General features: G+C 39.0%; 1 protein-coding gene across 1 annotated transcript in view; it reads left to right on the forward strand.

Moving 5' to 3' along the window:
* Nucleotides 1-127: 127 nt before the first annotated feature.
* STK31 (serine/threonine kinase 31) overlaps nucleotides 128-16,306 on the forward strand; it is a gene marked incomplete at its 3' end in the record, with an annotated part of 34,103 nt that continues 17,924 nt past the window's right edge. Inside the window, exons 1-9 of the mRNA XM_010165391.1 lie at nucleotides 128-155; nucleotides 254-306; nucleotides 1,760-1,858; nucleotides 2,857-2,931; nucleotides 3,707-3,865; nucleotides 5,333-5,688; nucleotides 7,518-7,698; nucleotides 9,605-9,720; nucleotides 10,576-10,735. Of these exons, the coding sequence (XP_010163693.1) occupies nucleotides 128-155; nucleotides 254-306; nucleotides 1,760-1,858; nucleotides 2,857-2,931; nucleotides 3,707-3,865; nucleotides 5,333-5,688; nucleotides 7,518-7,698; nucleotides 9,605-9,720; nucleotides 10,576-10,735 (1,227 nt within the window). The remainder of the gene's footprint in view (nucleotides 156-253; nucleotides 307-1,759; nucleotides 1,859-2,856; nucleotides 2,932-3,706; nucleotides 3,866-5,332; nucleotides 5,689-7,517; nucleotides 7,699-9,604; nucleotides 9,721-10,575; nucleotides 10,736-16,306) is intronic.

Raw genomic sequence — 16,306 nt, forward strand, 5'->3', positions numbered from 1 at the left:
CCGCCGAGCGCTCCGGGCAGGGACGGGCCTGCCGGGCGGGGGCACCTACCGGCACCGGCCTCCGGAGCAGACACCTTCGTCTCGCTTTTAACTGTCCCTGCCTTGTGCCGTTTCAGGGTCGGCTGCCATGGATGGAGACTCGGAGTATGACGAAGGTAATGTGAGGTGGTTTTTAAAATAAACGCATCATCTTACACTTGAGAGTAATTTATTTATTTGTTTATTTATTTTTAATCCTTTCCCCTGCCGCAAGTTGAAGATGTTGTGGGCTGCCACGTTGAAGATGCTGTAACGTTTTGGGCACAGGTGAATTCAAAGAACTGTTTGATTTTAACTGAGATGTTTACTCTTATCTCCCCCACTTCCCCCAGCAAGGTTCTGTAGTAAGTGAGAACAAATGATAGCATTTGATGTTGGAAAAAAAACCCCCAAAACCCTTTAGATTTCAGAATTGCAAGTAGTATTGTGCCCTTTTAAACTGAAAAGAGTTATTCTTTTCTGAAATGTAAAAAGTAATTGCTCACCCATCCATTTGAATTGTAGCTGGGTTTTCTTAAGTATTTGATAGACCCTATCTTAAAAAAAAAAAAAAAAAAAAAAGTAAGTTGAGGGTTAATATATTTGCTGTTGACTGAAGAATTCCCCTGCTGGGGGTGCATCCCCTGCCCTCCAACAGCTCAGCCTGTGGGGCAGTTTCAATGAAGCTTGACATGGAGATGGTTCAAAGATGCTAGGTCCTTTGCAGTTTTGCGTAGGTGGGTAGGAGGATGCTGGACTAGGGGAGTGAGGAAGAGTAAAAACCCAAACCCAGAAGTCTTCATTGATGTAGGGAGTGCAGCAAGGAGAGGGGAGAATCGAGAAGGGGTACCAAAGTTTGTCTTTTCTATTTGTTCTGCTGGCTAATTGGTATGTGCACATTAGTCAATATCTGTGTAAGTTTGAGCCAGTTGGAGGAGACAATGCTGCTTGTCATGTCCCTGATAGGAATTTGGGGAGGGGGACCAAACTTCACTCATTCTTTTTATGGAATAGCTTCTAATAAAGGGATTGTTAGGTTTAATAGTAGTTGTCTTTTAGGTTCTTACTCTGGCATTCTGAGACTCAGGTCACACTGTTTTATTTAATATTGTGAGGTACAAAAGTTAAGAGTGTACTTCTAAGGTTAACATGATGTTTAGTTGCACTAGTGTTTTCTTTCCTGCTCTGGGCTCTGAATCCTTTTCTTTGAATTATGAGTAGAATGTTGTCTAATAAATGCCTTGTTACTGGAATTGATGCAGTCTTACAGTGGTTCAGATACCAAGTTGTAACTGTAAAGGCTCTGCTTCTCTCAGCCAAACCAAAACACAAGTCTTGGGTGTAAGGAGAAAGAGGGTTATGACAGAGCTGTTGTCTACTTGTATTAAGGAGAGAAAGAAAAAAGAACAGCAAATACATACTAAAATTTGTGAGAAAGGATTGATAAGTCGAATCTGCATGCTGCTCACAGAAGCTGGTAATTAAACTGTTAAAAATGCTTGTTGCAGACTATTTCTCTGGGGTTACATTACTTGCCCCTGATCAGTTTCATTAATTTTTAGAAGGTGAGAGCAGGCTTCCAAGTGCAACTAAAATCATGAAGATTGAAAGCTTAAGGTGGGGCATTACTTGTCTCAACAGCAGTGCAACTGTTTTGATTTAATTTTTAGCTGTTATAAGCTGTCAAGCATCTATTAAAAGTGACAGTTAATAACTCGTACCCTCTCTCCGCGCTTCTTAGAATGTCAGTAGATGTAATGACCTCTTGAAATTAAGTTGTGAGCTGGCAGAAGCTTGTCCTCAGGCTAATGCAGTTTTTGGCAAACCTGATTTTAGTAAGGTAAGTAGATTGTGTATATGTGGAGTTTGTTTTTCACCTGGATGTAAGAGCCTTAATTCTGTGCAACCATTTTCTTGGGTATTTTCTTGATCTTTGATTGTGTTGTGGGTTATATTCTCTTAAGATCTCTTTAAGAACTGCTGGCTTTCCTGAAGAAAGTTCTTATTTTGTATGAGCAAGTTTAAATCTTTCTGCACTTCAGACTTCAGTTAAATGATGCAACAATAGGGTTTTTTTTTAACACTCAGAAAGTACTACAGGAGGGTAATAAACAGAACAGTGAATTCTCTTTCATTGTCCAATATATGTTATGGGTTATCTTTGACAAGAGAGCAGTGCCTTTTCAGAGAAGTGATTCTTTGCTCCATTTCAAGAAGTGCAGATATCTTACAAAAACCTATGATGTTAAATGCGCTTGACAAAGTACTGTTGAGAAGGTAACAAGAACATATTTAATAGCAGTTCTATGACAAGCATACATAGAGGGATAGCAACTTCTGTTTCTGTGTGAACTACTGACCACTTATTGCAAAATAAGGTTTAAATAAAACCATTTGTCTGAACGGTTTGTGTTTGCAGGTAAATGACTTTCTGCATTCCTCTTGGAAAGGAAGAAAATGCACCAAAAGCAAACCCAGCATGTTTGTGGCGTGACTGGTTTGTTCCTTTCTTGGGCATACTGAGCTGTCAGTGTCAATAAAATGTAGCACCACATTAACAGGAAAGCCATGGAAGTCTGTGGTGTAAAATGTTGCCGTTTTTTAGTTGCAAAGTTTTATTTGAGCTATTGTTTCTGCAGTAGAGGATTATGTTTTTGAAGCATTAGCATATATTGTTATGAGAGTTAGGATATCAAGTACATTACTTTGTTTTCATACTGCTGTTGGGATAATTATAGGAGAGTGTGAAAATAAGATTTGTAATGCATTAAAATACCATTTTGAGGTATGATTATATTTTCAGAATGCTATTTTTTATCTTGTTTTCCTAATTTTCAGATTTATGGTGGATGTTTTTCTGAAGACAGATGTTGGTACAGATGTATGGTACAGCAAGTGATCAACAATGAAAAGGCAGGAATAATTTTTTTCAAGTCTTTAATTGTATGTCTCTCCTACATGCAGGATGATAGGAATAAATGTAACTCTTTTTTTTTTTTTTTTTTTTGCAACTTGCTGTGTGAATGCATTTAAAAACAGTGAATGTACACATGGGACACAAATTCAAGTGACCTGTAATTTTGAAAAATGCTCATGAAAAGACTGGCAAGACCTGACATACTTACAAAGTGATATTTGTGTCTCTTGATAAAGAGATTCACAAGTGGTAGTTAATGTTGTTAAGCAGTGTAATTTAATTTCAAAACTTCTGAGTGGTGCAAATGGCAGCCTTTGTGTGACATGTTAGCACTGATGCAAGTGACCTGATGTTAATCATCATGAGGTGACTGATACAGAAGGCTAGTAGTTCCTATTTAAAATTATAATTTCCAGACAAGCTGATTGGCTTGGAAACATTAGATTGCATATCCATCCATTGAAGAAAGTGTTCTATATTGCTTCTTAAGTCTTTCTCTTTGAGGAAAAAAAAAAAAAATTGCCAGCAAAGATCTTTTTTGTTACTTAAATTTTTGTTGCTAAACTTTTAGACAGGTGCCAACATACGAGTTTTCTATCTCGATTCTTTCTTCTGAAGGGTGTCTAGGCTTAGTATGGAAGATTCTGATCTCTGCCTCTGATGTAGTACTGCAACATGGTAAAACACTTACATTCTAGTAGTTGTCAGCACATATTTCTGTAGGAGGTTTGTGTACCCTCTGCTGACTTGTATTTTGTGTTACTGTTGCAGTGTCAGGTATTGTACATTGATTATGGAAATTCTGAGGTTCTGAATAGATCAGACATAGTTGAAATTCCACCAAGCTTTCAGTGTCCAAGTGTTGCCAAGAAGTACAGGCTCTGGGGACTGCAGATACCAACTGATCAGAACTTAAACATGTTTGACCAGGTGAGTAGCAGATTTTGAAGTGTTTAGGTGATGAGATCTCTAACAGGCTGCCACATACCAGTGACAGTGGTATGTGGCATGCACAGTGATATGTGGTATGCACAGTGTCACCAGGAGAAGGCTTATAAGAGCTGGATGTTTAACTGTGAAGGCAGGGCGTGCTGGGAAGGGCTGTCTGATCTTTTGCCCTAAACGTACCCTAGAAACTAAAATGGTTTTGTAAAAAATGGTTGAGATTGGCATCGGGTGTGATTTTTAGAGTACACTTTTGCCATCTTGAGAGCCCCAGGTCTATTTCTGACTGACCCAAGTTCTTTCTGGCACTGAAGAAACAAAGTACCTCTGTTTCTTTCCCTTCAGAGGGAAAAATACCTCCCTTGGTCATAGACCCCGCAATAGATTCACTTGCGTCTGCGAGCTGCTTGAATGCTGTGTGCATAGGTACTGTACAAACTTTTGGTCAGCAGAAAGAATAGCAGGTGAGTGTGAGTGGTAGCAGGAACCCTGTCATTTCTGGACAGCGATGGATGTGAAAGGAGCTGGTGCTAACAGGACTGGTAAAAACTTTGAGCCCTCTTGAGTGGCACTGGTGACTTGGTCGAGTTTTACTAATGGTGGTTTCCTTTTTGGGTCGCCACTTAACAGTCTTAATGGCGTGCTTCTTCAGGGCTTCTCACTGGCACTGCCCCTGCTTCACCAGCCACTGGCTTAGGAGCAGCAGCTGCAGGAGGGGGAGGCAGGAGACAGCTCTCCTGCTTGCCTCCTCGTATCCCTCTATCATTTAGAGGAGATCCTGAGACCGTTTGTGTATGGTCTCATCCCTGCGGTCCTATTGACATTGCTTAATGTGATTACTTAAGACAGGTGAAAAATGTCTGTTCTCAGTTCACTGGAGTTTTGTTTTGTTTGTCTGGTTTTTTGATTTTTTTTAAACAGTTCTTGTTGCTTGAGGTAAAGCTTTATTTTCTTGCTCTGTGTAGCTTTCCTTCCCCCACCCCTTCCATTCTTAATTTTCAGCAAAACCAAATTGTTTTCAGAAGTGGTGGAGCTAATTTAATTGTAATAATTAAAATATTTTTTCATGTTATTTTGTATAATACTGTTAAATAGTTTGTCTAGTATCCCCTGAAGACTTGGATTGCCTGGTTGCCGGCTTCTGTTGAGTTGATGGGACTTTGGACTTCTGTCACTTGTAAATGGTACTAAATTCTTCAAAGCTGAATGAACATTGAGGACTATTGGTGTTGAAGTCCAGTTTGACATTGACAGTGGTTAGATCAGTTACAGTTGTAGTTGAACGGATACAGCATTGTTTCAGAATAAATGTGTTCAACATAAGCTTTACCTGTGCAGCTCTCTGGGTTTTGGTCTTAAACATGACCTCTTTTTCCTAGGAGAAAGATGGCCAATTTCAGCTAGAAGTATTTTGTGTGCAGAACACAACTTGAGCATATTTTTATTTTACAGGGGAAGAAGTTCTTGAGCAGCCTAGTTTTTGAAAAAGAAATAAAAATACGTCACAAAGCCAAGCGTGAAGATGGTACCATTATTGCCCAGGCAGAATATGAAAAGATAGATATTGGAGAAGAGGTGGCCAAGGCAAGGTTTGCTGAAAAATGCGTGTCTCCAGGAAACACTAAAGATGTGGGAGAGAAAAAAGTGGATGTCACGCAAAACCAGCGTTGGAAGAGAAAAGCTTCAGTTCCACTGTGGGTAAACAGGTCTGATCACACGCTGTGCAGCATCCCAAGAGGCCGCTTTGACCAAGTAGCTCCCAGTGCAAGGAGTCAGAATTCTACTAGAGGCCACATGTTTGCCTCAAAGTAAGGCAGTGGGAAGTCATTGAAAACTTGGTGTGAGTGACCTGGTTGGCTTAAGCTGCTGGGATGGGCGTGTATGAGAATATGGAGGGGGGAAGTGAGTATCTAAAATACAAAGTTCAATTTCTGTCTTTCCAGCATCAGGTAATACTGCTACTCAGTGGGAGGGAAGTGTGTGTGTGTGTGTGTGCCTACGGTGGCGGTGGAAATTAGGACATTAACCTGTAGAAAACTTGTTCATTAGTGTTGTTACTGGTTGGATAGCTTGTTCTTCCTTATTGTATTTCCAGACACTAAGTGTTCTTATGTATCTTAATGCATGATTTTGAAAAAGAAGGAAGAGGTAACAGCTGGTACGCAGAGGAGAAGATAGTGGAAGGCTTAGTTAAAAGTAAAGGTTTCAAGTCATGAGGCCTCTAGCAGGTTTTGCAGTGATAGACAATGCAGTGATGTCTAATTTCCATAGGCTTGTCCTTGAGACTTTTTATAGCTTTTCCCTATTTATTTACCGCTATTAAAAACTTACTGGACACAAATGTGGAATGTAGAAATACACTTACCTAGCAGGACAGTGTATTTTGGTGATTTATTTGTGTAGGAATGTAACAGTGTGTGCTTATAAGAAATAAAGCCAGCAATCACAGTCTGAAGTAAGCTTTAGGGGATGACGATGTCTTTGCAACTTGTAATTATGTTGAGAAGAGGTGGTGGTAGATTGGCAGTTACAGTTGTTGTCAGAAATCTTTTTAAAGAAACTTATCCTACAGTTACTTGGATTGCCATGGCAACAGACTGCTGAGAAAAATGTTTGTGCGTAGGAAAGATGGTACTTGTCATTCAGAAAGTTGAGATGGTATAAGAAGTGATGTTCTCCAAAATAACTTGTTTGGAATTTGCAAATGTTTCATAATGTGAGCTTCTTGAACGTTTTAGTGAATCACCTGAAGGCACGCCCTTCCACATAACCAGCATGGTATCCAAATCTGTTTTACAATTAGGTCATTTAGGCAAGTTGATGTCGTTAACAAATACTAATATGAAACAAAGTGCTCTTCAAAAAAGTAAATCTATGGTAAAGTGCCTCATCCTGAATTATTTTGATACTCTGATCTGCCTTGTTTTCTGAGTTATAGATATGTTCTGAATCTGATTTTTAAAAAGTAGCCTTTTTCTTTCTTTTAATTTTGACATGCAGTGTTGAGATACTTCTGTGTGTGCTATCCTGACTGGCCTGAGCAGCCAACAGTCCCCAGATTCTCTATTCCATTTCTGTGTGTTCTGGTGTCCTTTTAACTCTCTGCTCACCGTGGGCATTTTTGCAGTGGATGAAGTGCATGTGGGGTCTAGTGGAGCTTTGATACTGTACAGCACTGTCACAGCTCTGAGACAGGTGGCTTTACATCGCTTTTCTTCGTTATAAAGATAACTTTTAGAATATAGATCCGAACCACTAACCTTAAAGTGCTTTGGCTTATTTAGTAGATAGATTTGAATTACAATGGACCTTGACTTTTCTGGGTCTGCAGTGAAGTATCATAAGATGTTTCTTTGGATGCGAAAGACTTTTGAGTTAGTGATTGTTAACACTTATAAAGAATTGTCTTCAAACGATGTATTTTTTTTCCTCGGTGCTGTGTAACCATCTTTTTAAAGGCTGATGTGGAGAGGGATACAAGTTCTGAAGAAGTAAAGCATGATTGTGTAGGTGCTTCTGTAGTCTTTGATGTGGCATTTTGTAGTCATTACTGAAATTACAATAGCATGAAAGAATGCATGTTGTTCTTGGTGGTTTTTTTTTTTTTAATTAATTCCTCTTAATTCATTTTTAAAAGGGGAAGAGAGCTAGCTTCTCCCTCAGTGCCAGGTGCCAGCTTGGCACAAATAGGACCAGATCAGAAGCTGTCTGAAGAGAAAAAAATTCTCCAAAGGGAGAATGTACATCTCTTGCAGAGGCAGAAGGAACTAGAACTGAAGGTTCAACACCTGAAATGTGAACTACAGGTATGTGGAAATGCGAAGAAGATGCTTGTCTCATTGCGAGTGTTTCTGACAGTGCTTCTGTACCGCAGCTCAGCTGTGCACTGTTCTTTGGAATACAGAAAGACTGAACTGGTTGAGTGAACACTTGTCTTGCCCTGATGCAGGTGGATGCTGTCCATGTGTGTCAGCATGTGTTTTGCAGCCCAGGTTGCCCTTGGTGTTTGTACTGGCTTGTCTCTGTGCTTGATGCACCTGCTGGCTTGGATGTAGGTGTTCAGTTTGAATGTGGGTTTTTGCACTTTGTGATTAAAAACATGCTTTGGGTATGTATGTAATCCTTGCCTTTTTTTTGCTCACTTAGAGGGAAAAACAGCTTTCTATGTGTTGGGCTGAAAATTCGTAAGCATCACAGAATCATAGCAGTTGAGGAACCTTAGAATTGGATAAAAATTATTATTTCCTTAAATACTGCTTAATAGAAAAAATGCTTATGTTTCTTTCCAGGGAAAGTTCCTAGAACTGTCTGAGAAGCATAGTGCTTAATAACAGTTACTGATAGGCTTGAAAATGATGTGAGTGATTCTAAGTGTGATAAACAGCAGTAGAAAGAAGAGACTGTGTGAAAGGACGTTATGTTTGCGTAAATTCAGAAAAATATTGTGCAAACTTATCTCTACAGATATGAAAGGAAAATCTGCTGTTGTTTAAAGCCCTTTGATGCCCCCAAACCTGAACTTGCACACAGCTGTTTCTTGGGGAACAAAACTACCCATAACAAGCTTTGCTACTTGGTTACCTCTGCCTAGAACACCTGTGTTTCTACATGTACTAACCTGTTGTTGCACAGAATCTCCATTAACTGAAGATACGTTGTTTGTGCACTTCTGCAGCTAAGAAAAAATAGTTAAATGCAAGAAATTCTTAGAAGCATTTCTTATCTATAGTCTGATTATTTTTTAACTGTTTTCTACAAATTTTAATTACTTTTTGTGTTGAATGCAAGTTAACTGCTTTAAAAGAAAATGCTGTGGATATTCTTTTAAGTAATAAAATACTTGCTCCCTTCTAAAAACACTGTGGTAGGCAGTGATTTGTTCTGGAAGGGTAATGTGTGTTGGTGGCTTTTGTACTTAAAAAAACATCCTGCTATCATGAGACTTTGGGTGCTCATCTGCGAATACAAAACTATTTAAATCCTTCTATTTTTATTTTTTTGTTTGTTGATGTTTTTTTGTTTTTAAAAATATAATATGTAGCAAGTCTGAAAAGCTAACAACGTTTAAAGACTGTGTATCATTACATAAAATGGAGTTTATAGAAGCATCTCTATGGTATGAGATCAAGAGCTTTTAAGTTTAGATTGCCCCTTGAGGAATATAGCCTGATGTGATGTGGGCTTTTTTTGCCTCGAGAATATTCCTTATTTTGTCTAAAGCATATTCCTTGTAGAAGAGTCATGGTGGTTGTACGTACAACAACAGTTCTTTTGTGGCACCATTTTGAGGTGTGGTAGTGATGAGAATAAGGAGTTTAATGAGGTCCTGGACTTGATTTCCCCGAACTAATGGGTTGGAATTTTTTAGCAAGGAAAGAAAAAGTTTCATGTTGTCTGCAGATTTGCTAGCAAATGGGGAGTAATTGAAGAAATGCACTTGAACACATCACTACTGAAATGAGAGGAAGGAAATGAACCATTAACCTTTAAGAAACTATTAAAGAAAATAAAATTATTCTCATTGGTTTATATGTGTTTCTAGGCATTTTGTTAGTGTTTTGAAGAGGACCAGCTCTGTGTGTGCTCATGTGTGTGTTTATCTGTAGTTTTCAAGAATTTAAATTATAGTATGCATGTTAGTAACCCTGGCTGACTGTTGTGACTGCTGATCCATCTTTACCTTTCTCTGTTGAAACTCTGCTCAAAAAATAATAAATCCTTCAGAGAGAGAAGGAAGCATCCAGGAAAACTGCTGAAAGTTTTGAGGAAAACCTACGTACTTACATTGGAACAAAAATGAGAAATTTGGTTGCTAAGGTGAAGGTATTGAAAGCAGCTAGGTATGTATTTTTTTTTTCTAAAATAGTACTATTTGTCATTGCCTTGTTTATCTCTTAGTCATGTATACTTTTTTGTTTGCTGGAAGTTAATTTTCTAAGAAAAATGTAGTTGCGTACAGAGGGGAGTATTTCCCAAAAGCAAGGCTGAAACCTGAGCTTTTTGGAAGCTCACGTTGGAACTTGGATTGCCTGTTTCTCAGTGTTTATCTGATGACTTTGGTTCACTTCTGGTCCTTTACCATAGCTGTTGCAAGAAGAACTTTCAATTCCGTCTTCAAAGAAGATGCTAACTAGTAAATGCAAGTAGTTGTTCAAAGTACCTGGGTAGTTAGTTCCTTGGGTATCTGTATTACTGTGAGAGGTGTATCTCTTTGGATAGCCTAAATTAACATTCTGATTTTGAAAGAAGGGACAAAACTGCAGTGGGAAAAAGACTTGAAATAGAAATGACCATCAGCTCCTTTAGGAGGGAATATATATATATTGGTGTATGTGCTTGTGGAAGATGAGTTAAAAAACCAAAACCAACCAACCAAAAAAAACCAAAAAACCAAGGGAGGAAAGAGGAAAAAGGAGAAATTAAAAGCAGGAGAGAATTTCCATGTACAGCCTCAACAATACTGAGGTATAATGAGTGTATTCTTGGTCCTTCTTCCTTCCTTCCTCAAAAAAAGGTTTTAACAGCTGAATGAGACAAATTGCTGCTACCTTTTGAAAGAAACTAGGTTATTAGCATGGCAGGTACGATCTCAAAATTTGTATGTTCAAGGGGTCTGAATAGCATTGGTTTTTAAACTACTTGAGTTCTGGAAAAAAAAGTTTCTGGTAAAATGTTGTTTGCTCCTTACAACTTAGGCACACAAGTAAGAACAGTCATTTTGGGGAGCAGCTCTCACAAGCCATAAAAGTGGTTACAGAAGGACGTCTCACTGTTCCGTGTTCCTTGGAAAAATTGCAGAAGATTTGGGCAGAGTATGACTTGGCTCAAGAGAGGATTCAGTTATGCAGAAATGTGGTAGGTTGGAATTATTTTCTTCTCAAGAGCTATAATTTAACAGCTACTGATGGAGTATTTTAGTCTTATAAGTGTAGCTGGATAGCATGAGCACAGCATGGAAACATCTGTCCTTTGCTAGATGACATCGGAGGCTTTGCTACCTTTGCTGCAGCTGATGTATTTGTGGAGTGGTTTTTTTTTTGTGTGTGTGTGTGTGTTAAACCTAGACTTTTTGACACCCTTGATTTTGTAAAGAAATAGAAGGAAATCAGAACATGGTAGCTAAAAGGTTTCTGTTCTGAAATAGCTATAAAGCCCTTCAGCTGTCCAGCTGCAGTGTCTGTCTTGAAAACCTTTTGTTAAAGCAGCATGCCACTGCTTAGTACATGCTTCCCTCCCATGGGGGGGCATAAGGAGGGCTGTATGCAAATACCATTGTATAGGAAGATGGACTTGTGTAGGGGGAAGCTGCCATCTAGTGCAACTTCTCTGCAAGCACAGATCTGAAGAAGCCTCCCTGGTTACACAGGCATGGCTGTGTTAGTAAGGACAGTTATGCACTCGGTCTCTCTTGTGTGGCGATGCTGCTTTTGGGAACGGGAGGGTTCCCAGCTCTGCGGCAGGCATTGTGGTAAGGCAGGGAAGGGAGGGTAGTTGTGCATCTGGGAGAATGGCAGCAAATGTGTTGTGACTGTTTCCAAGTATAACCTAAAACATTTTAAACACGTTTGCTTAAGAAGTATTGCTGCATTGTGCTGAATTTAAGAGCTTATGGAGTGGACTAGAAAATAATGAGCCATGAAGAGAACCCAAGTAAGTTCTGTAGTTGCTTGTGCAGGGGAAAGTATTAAAACATCTATGACATGGCATACATTGGATTGCTGTTTGACAAAAGCAAGTCAAATATTTAAACTTGACAGCATTAAAATAAGCATTAATAAGCAGATGACATTTTAATGTTGTATCTTGCATAGGGGAGCAATGCGTAGAAGAATAGCTAGGCTGCAAGATACCCAGGAGCCAGGGCTCCTTAGGGATTCACTTGCACAAGCTTTCCTTGGATAAATCCCTGATCCCACATGAAATAGTAGCAGTTGCAGTTTTCTGGAGATTACTTGGGATGGTTGAGCTCAAGCAGGTCTGTAAGCCTTGTTGAGCAAACAGACAAGTAAAGCAATGCTGTCTTAGAACTTGTTTTTGCCCCCCTTGTCCAGTTTTGCTTTGACCCAGTTGGACTGAGGCTAGAGGGGAAGTAAACTCGTAACATGGACAAGAGTTAGGACAGATGCAGATACAGTGGTGTGACTGGGGAGTCTCGAGTGTTTATTCAACAGAGGAGATGGTTGCTTTGTTGTCATTCAGGTGGCAGCTGGTTTTGTTGTTGGTTTTGGTTTTGTTGGTTTTTTTTTTTTTGAGTTGTCAACCCCAGCAAGCAGCATTCTTCCATGAGAAACATCATGAAAAGAGGTTTCACTCTTGAAGAGTGCTTGGGGTTTTTCTGATGGTCTGATTTGTTGGAATATGTTAGACAGTCTGGGCATTGTCACCCGGTTCAGTTGTGAACAGCCAACAATGAAGTAATGTCTGCATGATGCACTGTAGTGTGTTACACTGCCAAAATATTTGAAATAGTGCTGAAATGAGCTTACAGCACTGTGCTGCTTCTGGTAGCTCCAGATGTGTTTGTGTAGTCCTGTGTTTTGTGTTGACAAGGTGTGGCCTCCCACATGACTTGAAAACTCATTTTGTTCAGAAATCATCAACACCCCCTGATTTCCCCCATGCCCATTCTGACGTTGTTCCTGGTTGCCTAAGCTAAGGTGTACATGTATGGTGGCATGAAATCTTGTGACTTTCTAGAACACATAGTTGTTGTTAAAAAAAATTATAAAAAAATAAATAAATTCTGCTATCTGCAGAGGAGAAGTTGTCATGGTACCATCGCCAGTATTTTAAATGGGAAAACAAAGAAGACAGGGATTCTGCTAGAGTGCCTGAGTGCTGCACAGGGTATGCAAGTGGGACTGTGTATGGAAGCGTAGAGCTCCTTGAAGAATTAATTTAGTTTTCAAGATGAATTGGTAGCAACTGGAAGCAGGACATCTCAAGACTTGTGGAATTTGTCTTAAGTATTTTGAAGACTTTGGTAGGTGAAGGGTACAGAACGAGTTTTGGTGGCATCATGCTAGAGCTACAGTACCACAAAGGTTGTCCTGTTTTAGTGCACAGTATAGTGACTTAACTTTTTTTTTTCCCTGAGAATAATTTTGAATTTTGAAGACCTATTTTATGTGCTGTAACATGCCACAGAACCTTGGCTACTGGATTTTCAAATACAAGAAATGTCCAGGATGCACACAGTAAAATGGTGTGCTTGTTATTCTGCATGTCATCCCTACTTAAATTGTACTGACTGTAGATAGGCTAACAAATATTTTTGATAGTGCTATCATGTATGTCACTAACTTTGTTTCCTGTTCATTTAAAAGGAGGTACATGTAAATCCAGTGTACAGGAAGCCCTGTGAACCCAAACAGATGGATGAAATAGCTGGCTATTAAACTATAGCAGACTCTTTAACTCTGTTTGCTTAATCTGTCAACCTAGTGTCAGAATTGGTTTTACTAAGTTAAATCTTGCTATTCAGTTGCCTAAGCAGGGTGCTCTTCCTTTAACCTCTTTGGAGTGCTGATGCTCTCTCTCACTGTCACAAGCCTTACTTGTTTGTAAGCTCTTGTGAGAGAACATCTTGTCTGGCTTTGAGGGAAACCTATTGCATCTTAAATATCACGGGCATGAGTAAACACAATGAAGCTTGAGTGCAGAGTAAATGACATTTTCTTGGTTTTCATCGTCTATGCTTTCCTAGTTGGTTTATGCTGGTTTAACTGGGTCTCTTCTGGATACTGTCCCAGAAAGGAAGATGGGTGGCTGGAGTGTTTGTTGTTAATAGGATATTTATGTAATGTATGTCTTGGAAGTGTAAAATGATATTCTGGGGCATGGTGTGTATGAAAATAACAAAGGTGGTTCTTCTGGATGCTTAAAAATATGTTCAAAACTAATCACAGAATGTGATGTAAATTCTTTGTTGAAATAGGAAGGTGGTGGTGCTTATGAAAGGTTACTGAGAGGATGGCAGCTTTACAGATGAAAAACAGGGATAGTTAGAAGTTCCTCTGGTTGCATTGTAGGCGCGGATACGCATAGTGATAGGGTGCAATACGAATTCTGACTTTTCAGACATTGTAGGTAGTGTTCCATGGATGTGTTGCTTGATTCATGATTTCAATTTAGAAACCTACTGGAGACTGTAGTGTACATATTCAGCATTTTTGTGGGAAGGATGAAAAAATAATAATGCCAATATTTAAAAAAAGGGGAACTATGCAGTTGCTCATTAAAAAAAAAAATAAATCTGGGGGAAGGTGGGATAAATAGAGCTGTTTAAGGAGGATGCTGATGCCAGAGCTAGTTTTAGCTATTCCATATACTGCAGAGTAGTAACTTGAACTAAAGAGAGCCAAAAACTGGGCCCAAAAGTAGAAATAGTCTCTAAAAACAGATTAGAATTTATTCATGAAGGGGGATTAATTTTTTTCTCTTGCTTATGAGGTCATTGAATCACACTAAAGCAAGAATGTATTGATGAGGCAGTTGCACTATACTTACCCTATTCTCACGGACTTCTGTAAGTGTGGCTGTAGTTATCAGAAACAAGGTGGTAAGCTAGCTTGGCATTTGGTATGACTGAATCTGGTGATTGTTTGTGTGGGGTTGTTTGTGCAGTTGTTTTGGGTTCTTTTTTTGTTTTTTTGGTTTTTTTTTTGAGGGGGGTATTAAGATGGACTAGACACAAAATAAACTGAATTTGTAGTTCGAGAAGCCTTTAGCCTCTTCTAAAGGAATTGAATTCTACTGTTTGCTGTTACGATGAGCTTACATCTTCGTAAAGCAGACTATTAAAATACTGTCTGTGTACTTAATGCTCTCTGAGCCATGAACTGTCGCATGTGCACACACTAGAAGGAGGTTTGTCCTGTGGCTCTGGAGCCCTCTGAGTTCCTGGATTGTCATTTAGTCATGTGTAGATGCTTAAATAGACTCTAGTGCTTGAACTGGTATTAATTGGAGTTTGGTTGCCTGGTTGAATCTTCTTCTTAGTTTTTGGAGCAATATTCTGCAGAAATCTTGTCTTAGCAAGAAATAAGGATCCCTTGCCATAAAGAACACTCTTCATGCAGTGTGTTACGGTATTATCTTACAAACTAGCTCCAGTCTCATGCATGCAGAACAGCAGGAAGTCTGTAAATATTGTGTGTGCTTTTGGTTTCCAGAGATGCCCAAAATTTCAGAAGTGCCTATTTCATCTTTTTGTTGTTTCATGTGTTAAAGTGCTGAAGCAATATGTTGTGTTCACCTTCTGTAGTAGAACTTAATCCACTGAGTTTTATTATCCAGTCCACTAATGTCTGGCTGAATTACAACATCTGTTTAATTGCTAATTAAGTTTTAAAGCAGTGTATGCTGCAACTTGGGGTTTTATTTTTAGTTGGAGTTGGTCCATCTTTCAGTTTCCAACCATTGGATCTCATTCTGCACTTGCCTGTTAAAGGCAGAAGGTTTCTAGTCTTGCCTTCTGTGGATACTTACAAACTCCTGATTAAGTCAAGTTCTAAACTTTCACTGGATAAACTAAATTTAAAAACTGAGAGCCTGTGTTTGTGTATACGTTTTTATATTACAGATATATTTAAATGACGTATTGCTTGTTAGTAGGAAGTGTTCATTTGGCTCCATGTGAAACTGGTATTAGTGCCATTGTTAACTCTTCTGTTGTTTTCTGTTTCTTTACTAATTACCTTCTGCATTAAGACTTTCAAAGATTCTCCCCGCCCCTTCCAGAATGGGGGAGGGAACGCACATCAGGACAGTCTTATTACTTGAGTAATTTTACTTACTTTTTTATTTTTGGAGATGGATGTGGAAGGGAATAGCAAATCTTTACAGCTGGTCTCTAAAGCTATAGTTTGGTTTTTCCATATTCATATGTTTCCATATTCATATATGTTTTCATATTTCTGTGGGCATGTTGGGTTAAATCACTGTGAAAAGAACACTGCAAACATGCTTCTGAGTAACTTGCTTCATCCATTTCAAAAGGTTTGGGTTTGGTGAGTCTGTTAGGTACCTTGTCTGATGAATGTGGGGTTCATCTCCCATTAGCACAACTAATCCTGCCAGTCATCCAAGGGAAACTTTATTTTTGTTTCTGGAAAATTATCTTTAGTTTAATGATCTCACTGCAGATAATCAGCAGGGAGTTTGCAGGTCACCTGTCTTTCCTACTAGAAGGCAAGGAAAAAATTGGTTAAAGGATTTTTTTGATTCCAGAGTATTCTTCTCCAGCAAGAAATCTTTTGCAGTCTGACTTTGTGGGTATAATTTGGCACGTATGGAAGTGCTGTTAGTACAAATCCTAATTTCTGTAGTACAGTAAAAAACTGGAGGACAACTAGGACATTTTAAGTTTACAGTGGCAGTTAGGATTCCCATTGCTACCAACATAGAACATAGAACCATAGTGGT

Source organism: Antrostomus carolinensis, unplaced genomic scaffold (assembly GCF_000700745.2).
Source record: "Antrostomus carolinensis isolate BGI_N321 unplaced genomic scaffold, ASM70074v2 scaffold13773, whole genome shotgun sequence".
Taxonomy (NCBI): domain Eukaryota; kingdom Metazoa; phylum Chordata; class Aves; order Caprimulgiformes; family Caprimulgidae; genus Antrostomus; species Antrostomus carolinensis.